Here is a 13,377-nt window from a genome sequence, read left to right on the forward strand (position 1 = left end):
CCTCCAGAATTCGGATGAAAGTGAGGAACGGTGTGTCTTAACACTAGGTTCTCTCTGATTTTCGAACAGTGGGACACCCTCTATGTTAAAACGTGATGGTTGCGCATTCAATATCCAATCTATGAATTATTCCCATTTTCCCATGGAAAAGATATAACGTGACGTTGAATTTTTTTGTCTTTCAGCAAGCAATTACACGAAATCTGACAAAAAAAAAATAGAAAACGGTGGGTTTCTTCACTTTGATTAAAAAACCCGACAAGCGCGAGTCGGGCTCGCCTTCCGAGGGTTCCAAGCAAAAATTGAAAGTCCTGAACTTTCAATTTTTCAAGCTTAGCTTAGCCAGAGCCCTTTCATCTGACCTCACTTGAACTAGCGGCTTTAATATCAATTTTTTTGATATCTCCAAGCGTTCCTGAGATAAAAGCTCTTGACAGACAGATGAACAACAAAGTGATCTTATAAGAGATCCCATTTTCTTTATCTTACCCTAAAACGAAAATAGTAAAAAAATAAAGCAATCCTTTCAAACAAATTAATATTAAAAGTCTCACACAGCAAAATCAGTTTAGAAGTTTTGGTTCCTAGATAGGTAGTACTAGAAAATAAAGAGAGAACAAACTCTCTGTCAGGTAGTTCAAGTACACCTGCACTTGGAGTACCTGATGCTACAGGTCAAGGTTACTAGGCGATCGACGGAATCGATCAATTCCGCGAAATAAAAACTAGGGAAGGAAAAACTATTAAGCATTCCCGTTCCTGTGTTTAATATAAAATACATTTTATTCGAACGACCTAACGTTGAAAATTATATATTTTTATAAATTTTAATATTTAATAACATTTTATTTATGTTGCTCCGCAACTGATCCCGTTCGGGGAAATATTTATGTTTTAGTATATTTTATAGAAAATATATAAAGCTATATTTTATAAAATTGGGGCCTGTGATAGAGCAAAGGTACAAGCGTGTGACGGTCAACGCGAAAATTCCCACTAAATTCCCACTAAAAGAAAAAATGAAATATTTAATATTTTCATTTCTTCTCTCTGGTGTGATAAAAAAATGTATAACGCTTTCATTAAGTATATGTAATCAGATTAGAGAGTCTGATTACATATAATGCTACCTTTGGTGTTTGTTTGGTATTAAACTAACGCAGTGTAATAGTAATAAATGTATAAATAATATCAGGTACAAAAAGTGGACAACGGAGAAATTTGACACTAGTTCTCTGTACTAGCTCACGTTATGCTTGCAAGTTATGCTTGCATGCGCTGAATAAGTAAATGCAAGGAAATAAAACTATAAACAACAGTACACTATCAAAACAAAAGCTCTAATTGCACATACATATTAAAAATTTGAACGCAGCGAACTTTGAAATTGGACAAATTCTATGCACAAAAAAATATTCGATTTATATAGCTTCTTTAATTTAAATTCAAAATATCGTTTATTCAAATAGACTATTACAAGCACTTTTGAATCGTCGAATGAACATATAGACAAAAAGCTACCACCGGTTCGGAAGGCAGTTTTGCTGACAGGAGCCGGCAAGAAACTCAACAGTTGCTTTTTTCAAAGTCAAAGGTACAATTTACTACATTTGCTGGCAACTATCCTGCATTACATTCAATAGTCATTAATTCCATACATGTTTATCCTCTAAATATTCTTGAACAGTGTAATAAGCTTTACTTGTTAGAATTTTTTTTTACAGATATTTTAAATTTTGGTAGTGGCAAGCTTAAAATACACTGCGGAATTAATTATCATTTACCTATAGTATATCCACAACATGTAAATATCAAATATAGTACATATGTAAAGTCGATAGTAGTGATTTTAATAAAAATACTAAAGATTCTAAGCATATTTAAGATCCTAAAATTTTAAAATGTGGTAATAGTATAAGAAATCAGTGAGGTACAGTATACAGTATAGACTGAAAGCTCAACGGTCGTGGGTTCAATATCTAGCGGTTTGATGGTCGGACAAATAGAGATATTTAAATAAGTTTTCGTTTTCCCTTTTTTGCAAAAGTGGGGAAAGGAGTGTCTTGGCAGTTGCACTAGATTTTCTTTGCCTACTTTTTAAAAAAGTAAATTTTCGAGCTGCGAGCGAACATAAACGAGCAGAGAGCGTCAAGACGGATGTCAAGATGTTGAGTAGCGGAACAGAACGCCGCGATTAATCTTTTTATTACATTGCTGTAACAACATGCAAATAATTTCCTTAGTGTGAATCAAATTTACAATTGGCACTTTGAAGTTTATAGCTTCACATGGTATACCGCACATAGGGACTGATAGGGACTTATTGATACCCTGTTCTTCATTTCTTTGCTCAGGTGTCTGGTGTCCCAATACCCAATGTCTCCAGAAAATGGGGAACGGTGTGTTTTAACACTAGGGTCCCTCTACATACTGTGCGCGTGATACAGCGTGAAGCTGAAAAAAAGATTTAATTTTTTTAAATTGTTGACTGTTCGTCTGTGCGTTCTATATCTCAGTAACAGCTTAGACGATTTGCAGTTTTCACTATTGTAGTTTGGTATAAGGCTTATAAATAAAATATATATATATACCATTTGCTTGACGAAATTGCTATATATAACTATTTTATTGAATCAGCTGAAATTATGAAATTATATTATTATTAGAAAAAGAAAATAATGCAAATTAGTAAAAAATATTTATGTAGTTCCGCTAGCGGATTGTTTGTTTACAGTATACGTATTCAGTAGTACATATGTACATAAGATAACGAGAACGTCTTAATAGACTTCATATAACATTCAAATGCAATAGGAAATCCTATAAATATAAATGAATAAATTAGTGATGTAATAGAAAACTACAACTACAAACACTCATGTTTTGATGCGACTATGTATTAATCGTAGTGTCCCATCACTACCGGTTTATTGACCTTAATTGAAGGTACCGAGTCACCTTGCAGTCTGCCAATACTTAGCTTGACCACTGACACCGGTCGATTGCCAATATCTAAAAGGTTATCTGTTGACTTTCCTAAGTAATTTTCTTGTAATTTTCCATTAGATCAACGAAAAAAATATGATTTTATACATTCCTGATTTACATTTTGACATTTAACTATTCGTTGGGCATGTCCAATTTTGAAAATTATAATTGGCGTTGCTCGCGTCTTATCAACACGCAGATAAAGAATTGTGTTGATTCAATTGTTTATTTCGCCGGGAGGCGCGGGCGGGGCGGCAGTGCGCGCGCGATGCGGCCGCCGATGCACGGGTGCAATTCGCACTAGTTGGCCACCAGCCACCAGGGATAGAACATGGAAGACTGGTCGATCCTCGATCGCGATTACAGGTGTTACAATCACTACCCCCATTACCAGGAAAAAGAGATGAATGTGCCTGCGCCATGTCCACAACAACCCTTCAAAGGTCCTTCGCCGACGCTGACTCTACTCTTCCCACCCTGCCAACCCCCCAAAAGGTAAGTCTATCTACTTCTGAAACATTTTTAACGTGTTTTTTATATTATAATTATTAGTGGTTAGATATTTTGGTGCTGGCGTACGCAGTCAATATAATATATACAATGTAGAGAGAGTGTATATATTGGCTTAGTTATTGTTTTTATAATTATGTTGTTATGATTAAATTATTAATACCGTGTTTTGCAATTACACGAAACTGCATCAAAGTAGCTGTTATTCTAGAATGTAATGTTTATGTTTACTTTTTTTGACAACTATTTACTATTTTTAGTTATCTCGCGTTATCTAGAGCGGCCGTTGCTTAGAGATTTTTGCTGTCTTATTACAAATTGCAAATTTATATGAAATTTATCTTAGATATTTGCGAAAAGCTGTTAATGGTAGAATCGTGTATAGTTTTGTTTTTAATAGAAATTATCTCAGAAAGCTTGTGTTTTTTTAGTGGTGATTTGAATTTATTAAGTATAATTGTTTATATATGTGTTTTTATATGTCTATTTATTATTTGTTTGTTTATATTTTATACATTATCATATATATACGAATATTTTGAAATAACAGACAGATATTTCAATTTTGTTTATAACATAAATGAACAAATGTTTTTTTTTATTGTAGTACTGCAAGAGATTATTAAATCTATTAAGAATCTAAAACAATTTTCTCATTCTCTCTGCTTGCAGATTGTTAATTGAGTTTTCAAATTGAAAAAATGACATTTTTTTTACCATATTAATACTATTTTCCGTCTCCTTTATAACAAGATGTATGTACATGTGTATATATTTGCTATATCAGTGTTGGGTTTATTGCTTCTAAAAAAATAAAGAAAGGTTTTTTAATTATTTTAAATTTTAATCTAAGAACAAAGTCATTTAGATTTTATAGATTTTTCATTATTTAAAAACATTTTGTGGTTTTCTGCATCAAAAAAAGTTAAATATATCAAATACGTCTCTTCCACCAAATGATCACAGGAGTCCTTGAATTCGGCTATGCAAAAGGGAAACTATTTTTTAAAACAGAACGAAAATATAAAAAATAAGATATAGATATTGTATATAGTTTCTAATTTTAAAGACAAATCAATTAATGGCATATCAAATTAATAATACTATTATAAAGTGAATGTAGGTTTGTTTATCACGCCAAAACTACTCTACCGATTATCATTAAACTTTGTTCACATATTCTCAGAGTTATAAGAAAGCATATAGAATACTTTTTATTTAACAAAAACATTTAAAAATATATTTTCGTTTGGCTATAATATAAAAAAAAACTTAAGGAAGCGAAGCCGGGTTTAAGTGTCTAGTATAAAATTAAATTAAATCAGTATAATTATTATTGTAAAGTACGTATTTCTATTAGATTGAAATTTGTGTTGGTAAACAGATCTTGTTATTATTTTATAATATACCTAACTATAATATATATATTATGTATAAAAAAATATATAAAAAGGATGCAATTCCTAATAGAATTAATAAAAATTGATAATACAAAACAATTAAAATTAGTCTTTTTAGGATTCCGTACCTTTTAAGGAAAAAAGGAACCCTTATAAGATCATTTTGTTGTCGGTCCATCTGTTTGTCAAGAGTATTTATCTCAATAACGCTTGAAGATATCGAGTTGAAATTCAAACCATAACTCCAATCTACCGTAGATTTCCTGTAAAAATCGTATTTATGCATTTACTTCAAAAAAGATATGGCCGTTTATAAAGCAAAAATACGCGTGTTTCTAATCAAATTTAATAAGATACTTCCGGTTGACCTCTATTCTCAAAATTTGGCAGCTAGCATCTACAGGTAGTGCTATTTCAGGAAAAAATCTGAAAACTAGTCTGAAAACCGCTAGTTCAAGTGAGGTATCAGATAAAAGGGCTTTCAGAAAAAATTCGAGAACTCAAATTTTTGTACGGAATCCTCGGTGAGAGAGCCCGACTCGCGCATGTCCGGTTTTTTAGCTTCCGCAGGGACGCAGTCGCACAAGGGTACGACTGTAAGCGCGACAGGTTGTGGATTCGATTCCCACATGAGGAAATTAAATGTATATTTTTTTCATTTCCTAGCTCTATATACATGTATATAGGCATAACGTGGCGTTGTATTCCACTATTCAATACGCAATGCCTCCAGAATACGCCGAAATGTGGGGAACGAAAGTTTTTTAATATGAACGGAGTATCCTAGCACTAGGTTCTACCCTGCTACGTGTGAGATACAGAGTCAAGCTAAAAATTATATAATACATGCATTTTTTGTAGAACTTCAATTATAGGATAATAGTACATTCATTATTTCCGTAGTTCGTCCAATTCTACGCTGCGCATATAAGCGTCGGGCGTAGGTGGTTATTATTTATTAGGTACCAAAAGATTACGTTTTCTTATATATTTTGTTCAACTGCTGTAGTTAAAAAAAGCTAAATAACTTTAATTTTTTTAAATATGTTTTTCAGAATTAATATAAAAATATAATATGACGAACATGCCTTAATAGTAATATTACTGATCAATGTTATATTTGTGTGTTGAGAGGCGGTACTCGACGCTGCAATTTTTGGCTTGGTACTAGGGTGGAGAAAGGAAAATACTCATAAATAATAATTTATTCCCTCGAGTAGGAATCAAGCCCACTACCGTCGCGTTCAACTTCCACAACATTCCTACTGCGTCATGACAGCCTCAATTTGATTTTTGGTGTCTATAATTTGTTTTTTTTTTAATTTAGCGCCAAGCGCCCTGAAACATTTCTCGGCAGCTATTTCTAATTACTGATGAAGCTAAATCATAGTAAACTCTATAGATTGTGGGTTCGATTCCAACTCGAAGAAATTTAATATTTTTATTTTGTTCACTCTGTTGTCGAGGCAAAGCGCAATGTTACGTTCCACTCAACACACAATACCTCCAGTAATTGGCAGAAAATAGGGAACGGAGTGTCATAACACTAATTTCCCTATGCCTAGTCTGCTGTCTGCGAGTAGTAGAGTATATAATTATATACTACTTTTATAAAAAGTAAACAATACTAGAGAAGTTTATTCATCCAGATAACAACACGGCTTCTTACCAGACAGTATGTCTCCTTTCCTAACAGTATATATATCATTATTAAAGCCATTATTTAAATCTGAGGCCGTCATGGCGCAGCGGCTCAAGGGTGTGACTGCAACGCGACGGGTGTGGGTTCGATCTCCACTCGAGGAAGTGAAATATTTATTTACGTTTATATTTCTTTTTCTTCACTCTGGTGTCGAGGCAAAGCGCGGCGTTAAGTTCTGCCACTCAACACGCAATGCCTTTGGAAAAATGTTTAAATCGCCATCGATTTTTATAAAATTTGAAATTTAGACTCTTAAAAATATTTAATTGAACATGTGTTTCATGGTTTTCTAGAATTTACCCCCTATGGGTGCAAATAAGGGGTTGAAAGTTTGTATGGAAAAATCTTTAAAACGCCACAGATTTTTATAAAATTTGAAATTTAGACTCTTAAAAATATTTCATTGAACACATGTTTCATGGTTTATTAGAATTCGCCCCTAAATACGCAAGCGAAGCTGCGCGCGTCCGCTAGTGATACTATATGCGGGAAAAAATATTAGATTAAAATTTAAAATAATGTTCTGTCGCATATTTACTTAATAATTGGTTATCTACAGCCATCAATTCCTTTGCCCCAAAAAGAAAGTGCGTACTATAGCTACTGAAAATTAACTAATATTTCAACAACATTACACAAATAGATATCTTTTTTCTTTGTCTGTCTACTAATAAAAGTTTCAACAAAAGTAAATTTACGCATCTTATTTACTACGTGAGTCATTTTGATACGAAAAATTATTGAATGAAATAGAGAATATTATATATTTGTTGTATCAACTCTGGAAAACTCAACGCGAGCCGTAGAGTTGAAAAACGACAAAAATCATTCCACCATTAAGTATTATTTATACATACATTTTTTTTCCTTAAAGACTTTATTTCAAATAATTTTAATGATTTTGTGCGGCTTTCAGCAACGCCACGCGATATGCAGGTGAAAAGATTGAAGCTGCATATTTTCGCATATTGTTCTTTAAGCAATACGATATTCTGTTTGACTAAAGTCACGACAGTTTGGGTTCGATTCCCAATCGGTGGAATGAGTTATTTTTACTCACTCGCGCTTGTAACAAGAATAACCGCGGCTACTCTCGAAAATTGGGTGGTGCTTGGGGAACGGAGTGTGAATACCAGGTTCTCTCTCCCTACGCTGCTATATGCAGGATACAGAGTGCGTACTTTAATAATATATTTTAATATTTTTGTCGAGCTAAAAATTAACCCCACATCGATTTTTGGTAATCGTTCATTGTAGCGAAATGAAGACGTGTAAAATAATTTAACTAATGATTGAATGATAATTTAATTTAATAATGTTAAACTATTTAGAAAATGAATGTAAATTTTATAATAAATAAGTCAAATACTTGACAAACAAAATAAAGTAACGTGAGTGCAGGAAATAACAAGTGTCATATTTACGTTACACAATCTACGCTGAAAGCGCCTAGGCAACTAGAAATCTGCTTACTATTCCCATTAATTTCCGCTGTGGGGGGGGGGGATTTGAAGAGGGGGGGTTAATGTGACCCCCAGAAAATTTGCTCCGAAGAGCCCATGTAGGGTTGGTTGGTTTGCCCACGAAGTACTTGAACTTGAAGTATTATAACTAAAACATATATAAATAGTACCTTAAAAAATAAGACATTAAAATAGTTTTATTTGCAACGAAATGTTATAGGTTATATTTTGATTCGATTTGATATCCTAGCCACTACTATAAAATAGAGATATTTTTTAAAAATCACTTAAACCCAAATCGTAATATTATTTAATATTTATTGCACATTTAACATTGTTCTTAATAACACTTTCACGCTTTTTCGTTCTCCACTTTCCGCCCATTTATCAAGACATTCCCTGCTAACTGGCCAAACTCGCCGCCGTGCTTTGTCTTGGTAGACACAGAGCAGGAAAATTAAAATTTTATATACATTGTAAGAAACTATCCATACCTATATTATAAATTCGAAAGTAACTCTGTCTGTCTGTCTGTCTGTCTGTCTTTTACGCAATCAGGGCCAAGCCGCTAATTTAATTGTGATAAAATACTCATATAGAGATACTTGAGGGTCCCGGGATGAATATAGGATACTTTTTTTTTCTCATATTTATAAAATTTTCGTTATATACCAATATATTAAAATAATTAATTTGACAAGGAATTTATTCCGCCATGTTAATAACAATCGTCGCTACGCGTTGCTAAGCAACGGCTTGCAAAGCTTATTGTTTTAAGAAAACGTCACCCAAAGTGAGTTTGCTTAATGCATACATGGCGCGCGCTGATATAGATTTGTATATATTAACAAAAATTAGATGATTTCTATAACTCGATATTCATCCTTATGAAAATAAATATAATAGTCACTTTTAGCATTTCATCTAGATGGAAATTATAGTTTACTGTATAACATTCTAATAAATAATTAAGATGTCACTGATTCCAAATGACCTAGCCTACGAGTGGTATAGTATGAGTATGACCGACGCGAACGGGCAGATGAATTTGATGATTTTGTAAATTTTTATAGATTTTCGAATTACTATTATTTTTATGTAATTATTTGCTGCTTATAATTAATTTATCTCAGTTCGGTTATCTATACCGATGTTATACATTTAAAATATCGTAATTTTAATTATTTATGATTTTATTTAATATTGTTCGCAAAAATTAATAATTATTTAATATAGAAAAATGTTTAATACGCGCGCACGGCAAACTTTAGGTTTTTTTTCTAATATTAAGAATTTCCTTTAGTTTCTTTTACTTCTTTTGTTTGTTCATTTCGGTTACTCAGATATTTTTTCTAATAATAAATCTCCACTTATTATTATTTTTGAACTTATTTTAATTATTTAGGCTTATATTTTCGCAGGCGTAGCCGCGTCCGGGCCCACTAGTATTAAATAAAGTGGGAAAGGTAATGAATTAAAACAAGGCTACAAATAATTATTAAACAACTCAAGGGAATTATCTAGCACTAATTATCTGTCTAATAACAATATCCGATTTTAAAGAATTCATCGGGCAGAGTAACGTTAGCGATATTCCTCTTTCGGTCGCCGTTGACAGACTTAAAAAGTGCCAACCAGTAATTAGGGTCGTCCTGGGGATCGGGGCTACAGCCTTTGCGTTTACTGACAGATGCTGACCCACTGCACCACGACGTAAACAAATTAACGTTATTCTATTTCCTTTGAAAATATAAATGTCAACGAGCCTGTTAAAATACTATTTATAGACATAGTCGATATATATCAGCTCCAGTCGTATCTGAATCTAGACTGCATTCAAATAACAGTGTATGAAATTATTTCATAAAAGATTTAGGTCTTGATGTCTGTCGCTAGGGTTATGAAATTTTGTTTCTCAGCTTCTCGCCGTATCCTGCTTATAGCAGGGTAGGCAGAGGGTAGGCAGAGAGTAGGCAGAGAGAACCTAGTGTTAAGACATTCCCTTCCCCATTTTCGCGCATCTGTCATATTGAAGCGCAATGGCGCAGGTGGGTGTGGTGGTTGTGGGCTCGTTCCCCACTCAGATAAATAAATTATTTTTACTTCCCCGCTTTGATATTGAGTTAAGATAGAGTTTTGCCATTCATAAATCCGTAATGTTTAGATTTCGGAAGGACAAAGAAATTCAGCTTACTAAATAAATTACTTAGAGACATATTGTAGACAGAGTCTACAATGAGGAAAAGTCTTATTTCTTATCGCTTGTCAGAACGTGGTCTCTATCTTTGCGCAAAAATTGCAGAAAATTGTACGCCCGAATGTTTGTAAACATAAATGTTTTATCTTTTTTTTATCTCGAGGTATTTTCATTAAATAAACCAAGATAACGAGCCTACTGGCACTTCACTTCGTTCTCCAACTTCCGTGATATTTTTCCATAGTCATTGCACTTTGTTATATTAAACCGGAACAAAAGAATCTATATATTAATATTTAAAGGAAAATCTTTTCAAATTTCAAAATACTAGTTAATCTTTATACATTTGTAGTAGTAAACACTGTAAAGTTTTTAACAGGAGGTGCCGTAAAAAAAAAATTGAGCGGAAATATCTTGAACGGAACCTTTTGCCTACCCCATGATGCGAGAAAAATGTGAAACTGTTCATAAATGTATCAAAACAATAAAACAGTAGTAATGTTGACGAAGAGCAACAAACCCTTAAGGGAACTGTACTAATTAAGAAACTTTCGTTCTCTATTTTCCTTCTCGAGGCATTGCCTGTTGAGTGACGGAACTAAACGCTGCGCTTTGCCTCGTTAGTAGAACGGACGAATCAAAATATTAAATATTTCATTTATCTAAGTGAAAAGAAAAATTAAATAACACAAAATGATATATCTTAGCTCAGCTTTTATATCTTATTGATAAAAAAATGATTATACAATTTTTTTTTATTTTCAAAATACTAATAATTATTAATCTTTATATATTTGTTGTAATGAACAAAGCCTTTTTTAACGGAAGGTTAAAAAAAAAGGCTGTGAGACACCGTAATTAAGAAAAAGAGATTAAAGGAGAAAATAATTTAAGGATTGAGTTGAGTTTAAGACTTTTGAGATTTCTAAGGATTGACTTTTTTCTGCTAAATAGATAGCTTTCTATATCTTTTATGTAGAAACTAAGATAAAAATCTATTAGGTGTACTTGGCGACTGAAATGTGACCACGGGTGTTTCTTAACGCCTTGTATCAATTATAATGAGAGTTCGTACTATTACTATTTCTGTTTAAAACAATTTCCGTATATTCTTTTTTTTTATTTTCTTAATCCTATCTTAATTTGACGTGTTCTTTAAACGTTGTATGTTTTAGAGGAAGAAAATTCACTTTTCTTATTTAAGCTACCAGTACATTTATTTATGCTAATAGCTTTTAGTTTAAAGTTTTATTTTTTAAGCCAGTTTTAGCTTTAAAATATTAGTAGTTACAAATATTTATTCAGTACTTTCAGTTATTTTGATCGCATAAAAGTTTCAATCATTTTGGAGCGGAATTATATAGAAACTGTATAAGCTTAAAACTTAGAAGCACTCGAGTACCTGATAGTTTTCCAAGTTATTATATTATTAGGTCTATTATTGTTGTTTAAATAAGTAAATTGAGTTGTAACAGTTTATATACTTAAGTTTCACATTCACATCCCATTTCAACATTAGGTTCCCTGGTCCCCTACAGGCTATATGCGGGATACACAGTGAGTAAGAAAAATAAATATTAATAATCAAAATAAATAAATTACCATATTTTACAACAAATTGATAATATTAATAATTAATTATATTATTAATTAATAATTACTTATAAATAAAGTATTTCAAGTCATAGAAGAGAAACTAACGTGAATTTTCCGATTTCAAAACCTTGCGTGCAAAGTGGCGTATCTCAACACCGTGCTTCATCATATCACAGCAACATAGAGCAAATAACAATAATTTAAATAAAATCATTCACCGAACGGGAATCGAACCTATCGTGTCCCCAGTTTTACGCAGACCCACTGCACCACGACGGTCACTTTAAACTAAATGGAAACCAATACAAAATATAAAGGAAAGAACGTAAAAATACATCCTCACCTTCTCGCGACTTATCGCGACTTGGCGATCGGCGGTAATAGATTTTAATGGCAAATAGGTGCATACAAACTTGGCACTTGCTATATATAATCTTGGCATGGCCACTCTGACGCGTACGCACACTGCTATCGCTCCCAAATCAAAATATTACTATCATATTGTTGGTATCGTAAAAATATTTTGCTTTCTATATTTTTGCGGCGTTAGGTTCCGCTACGAAATATTTAACTACTATAGATACACTGCTCACACTGATACTGATGAAAAAAAAAGAAAAAAAAATATGTTTGGTATTATAAAAATATTTTGGATTCTATATTTTTGCGGCGTTAGGTTCCGCTACTAAATATTTAACTACTATAGATACACTGCTGACACTGATACTGGAGTGCGGAATGTCTTTGCAATTTAAAATAAGATATGTGTGAATATAGAAGATGTGAATAATAAATACCACACACAATCGATCAATTAATATAATAATAAACGAAAATCTACGGAACTAAAATTATATGGAAACATAATATATTATATAAAAAAAACATATATTATTCTGATAACATGAGTAAAAGGAAACCAATAAAACAAAACGATATAATAAATAGAAGTGTTCCTTCACTCCTGGAGAATTTAAACTCAAAATCTCATAATATTTATATGACATACAAAATTATAAATAACTGAAGCAGGTATTTATTTATAAACAAATTAATATTAATGGCAATTAATACATCAATATACTCTCAAAACGTTTGAACGTGTTAGTATGCAACAACATATTAAAGTTTGGCAATGTTTAACATTAGGTCGCTTTGCCACTACAATGTTAATGTCGATTTTACATGGATATACTTTAAAGAAAATCGTGGCGTTACGAGTTCATAATTCGGCGAAAACTGGGAAAACAGAGTGTCTTAACACTAGACTTTCTCTCTGCGTAAACTGATATACAGGATGGAATATAATACCAGCGATTATAGAATTAATTATACATCGAAATCTGACAAGAAATCTACTAATTACTTTATAATTGAGCTAGAAATCCTTTGGTTATGCCTAAATGGATATTTCTCTATGTTCCACAATAACAGTGTTTATAACAAATATATCACGGAACATCCGTATCCGTATTAATATCATAAATAATTAAAAAAAAAAATTGTTAAATAATATCTTTT

General features: G+C 32.2%; 1 protein-coding gene across 2 annotated transcripts in view; it reads left to right on the plus strand.

Moving 5' to 3' along the window:
- Positions 1-3,248: 3,248 nt before the first annotated feature.
- Positions 3,249-13,377, plus strand: part of LOC146527271 (uncharacterized) — a 44,293-nt gene continuing 34,164 nt past the window's right edge. Inside the window, exon 1 of one of the 2 annotated variants that reach the window (XM_085205856.1) lies at positions 3,249-3,483. In XM_085205856.1, the coding sequence (XP_085061982.1) occupies positions 3,320-3,483 (164 nt within the window). In that variant the 5' untranslated portion in view covers positions 3,249-3,319. The remainder of the gene's footprint in view (positions 3,484-13,377) is intronic. The other variant, XM_085205855.1, reaches the window with a different exon arrangement.

Source organism: Heliconius melpomene, chromosome 21, assembly GCF_056956725.1.
Source record: "Heliconius melpomene rosina isolate 202511_hmr_F chromosome 21, ASM5695672v1, whole genome shotgun sequence".
Lineage (NCBI taxonomy): Eukaryota > Metazoa > Arthropoda > Insecta > Lepidoptera > Nymphalidae > Heliconius > Heliconius melpomene.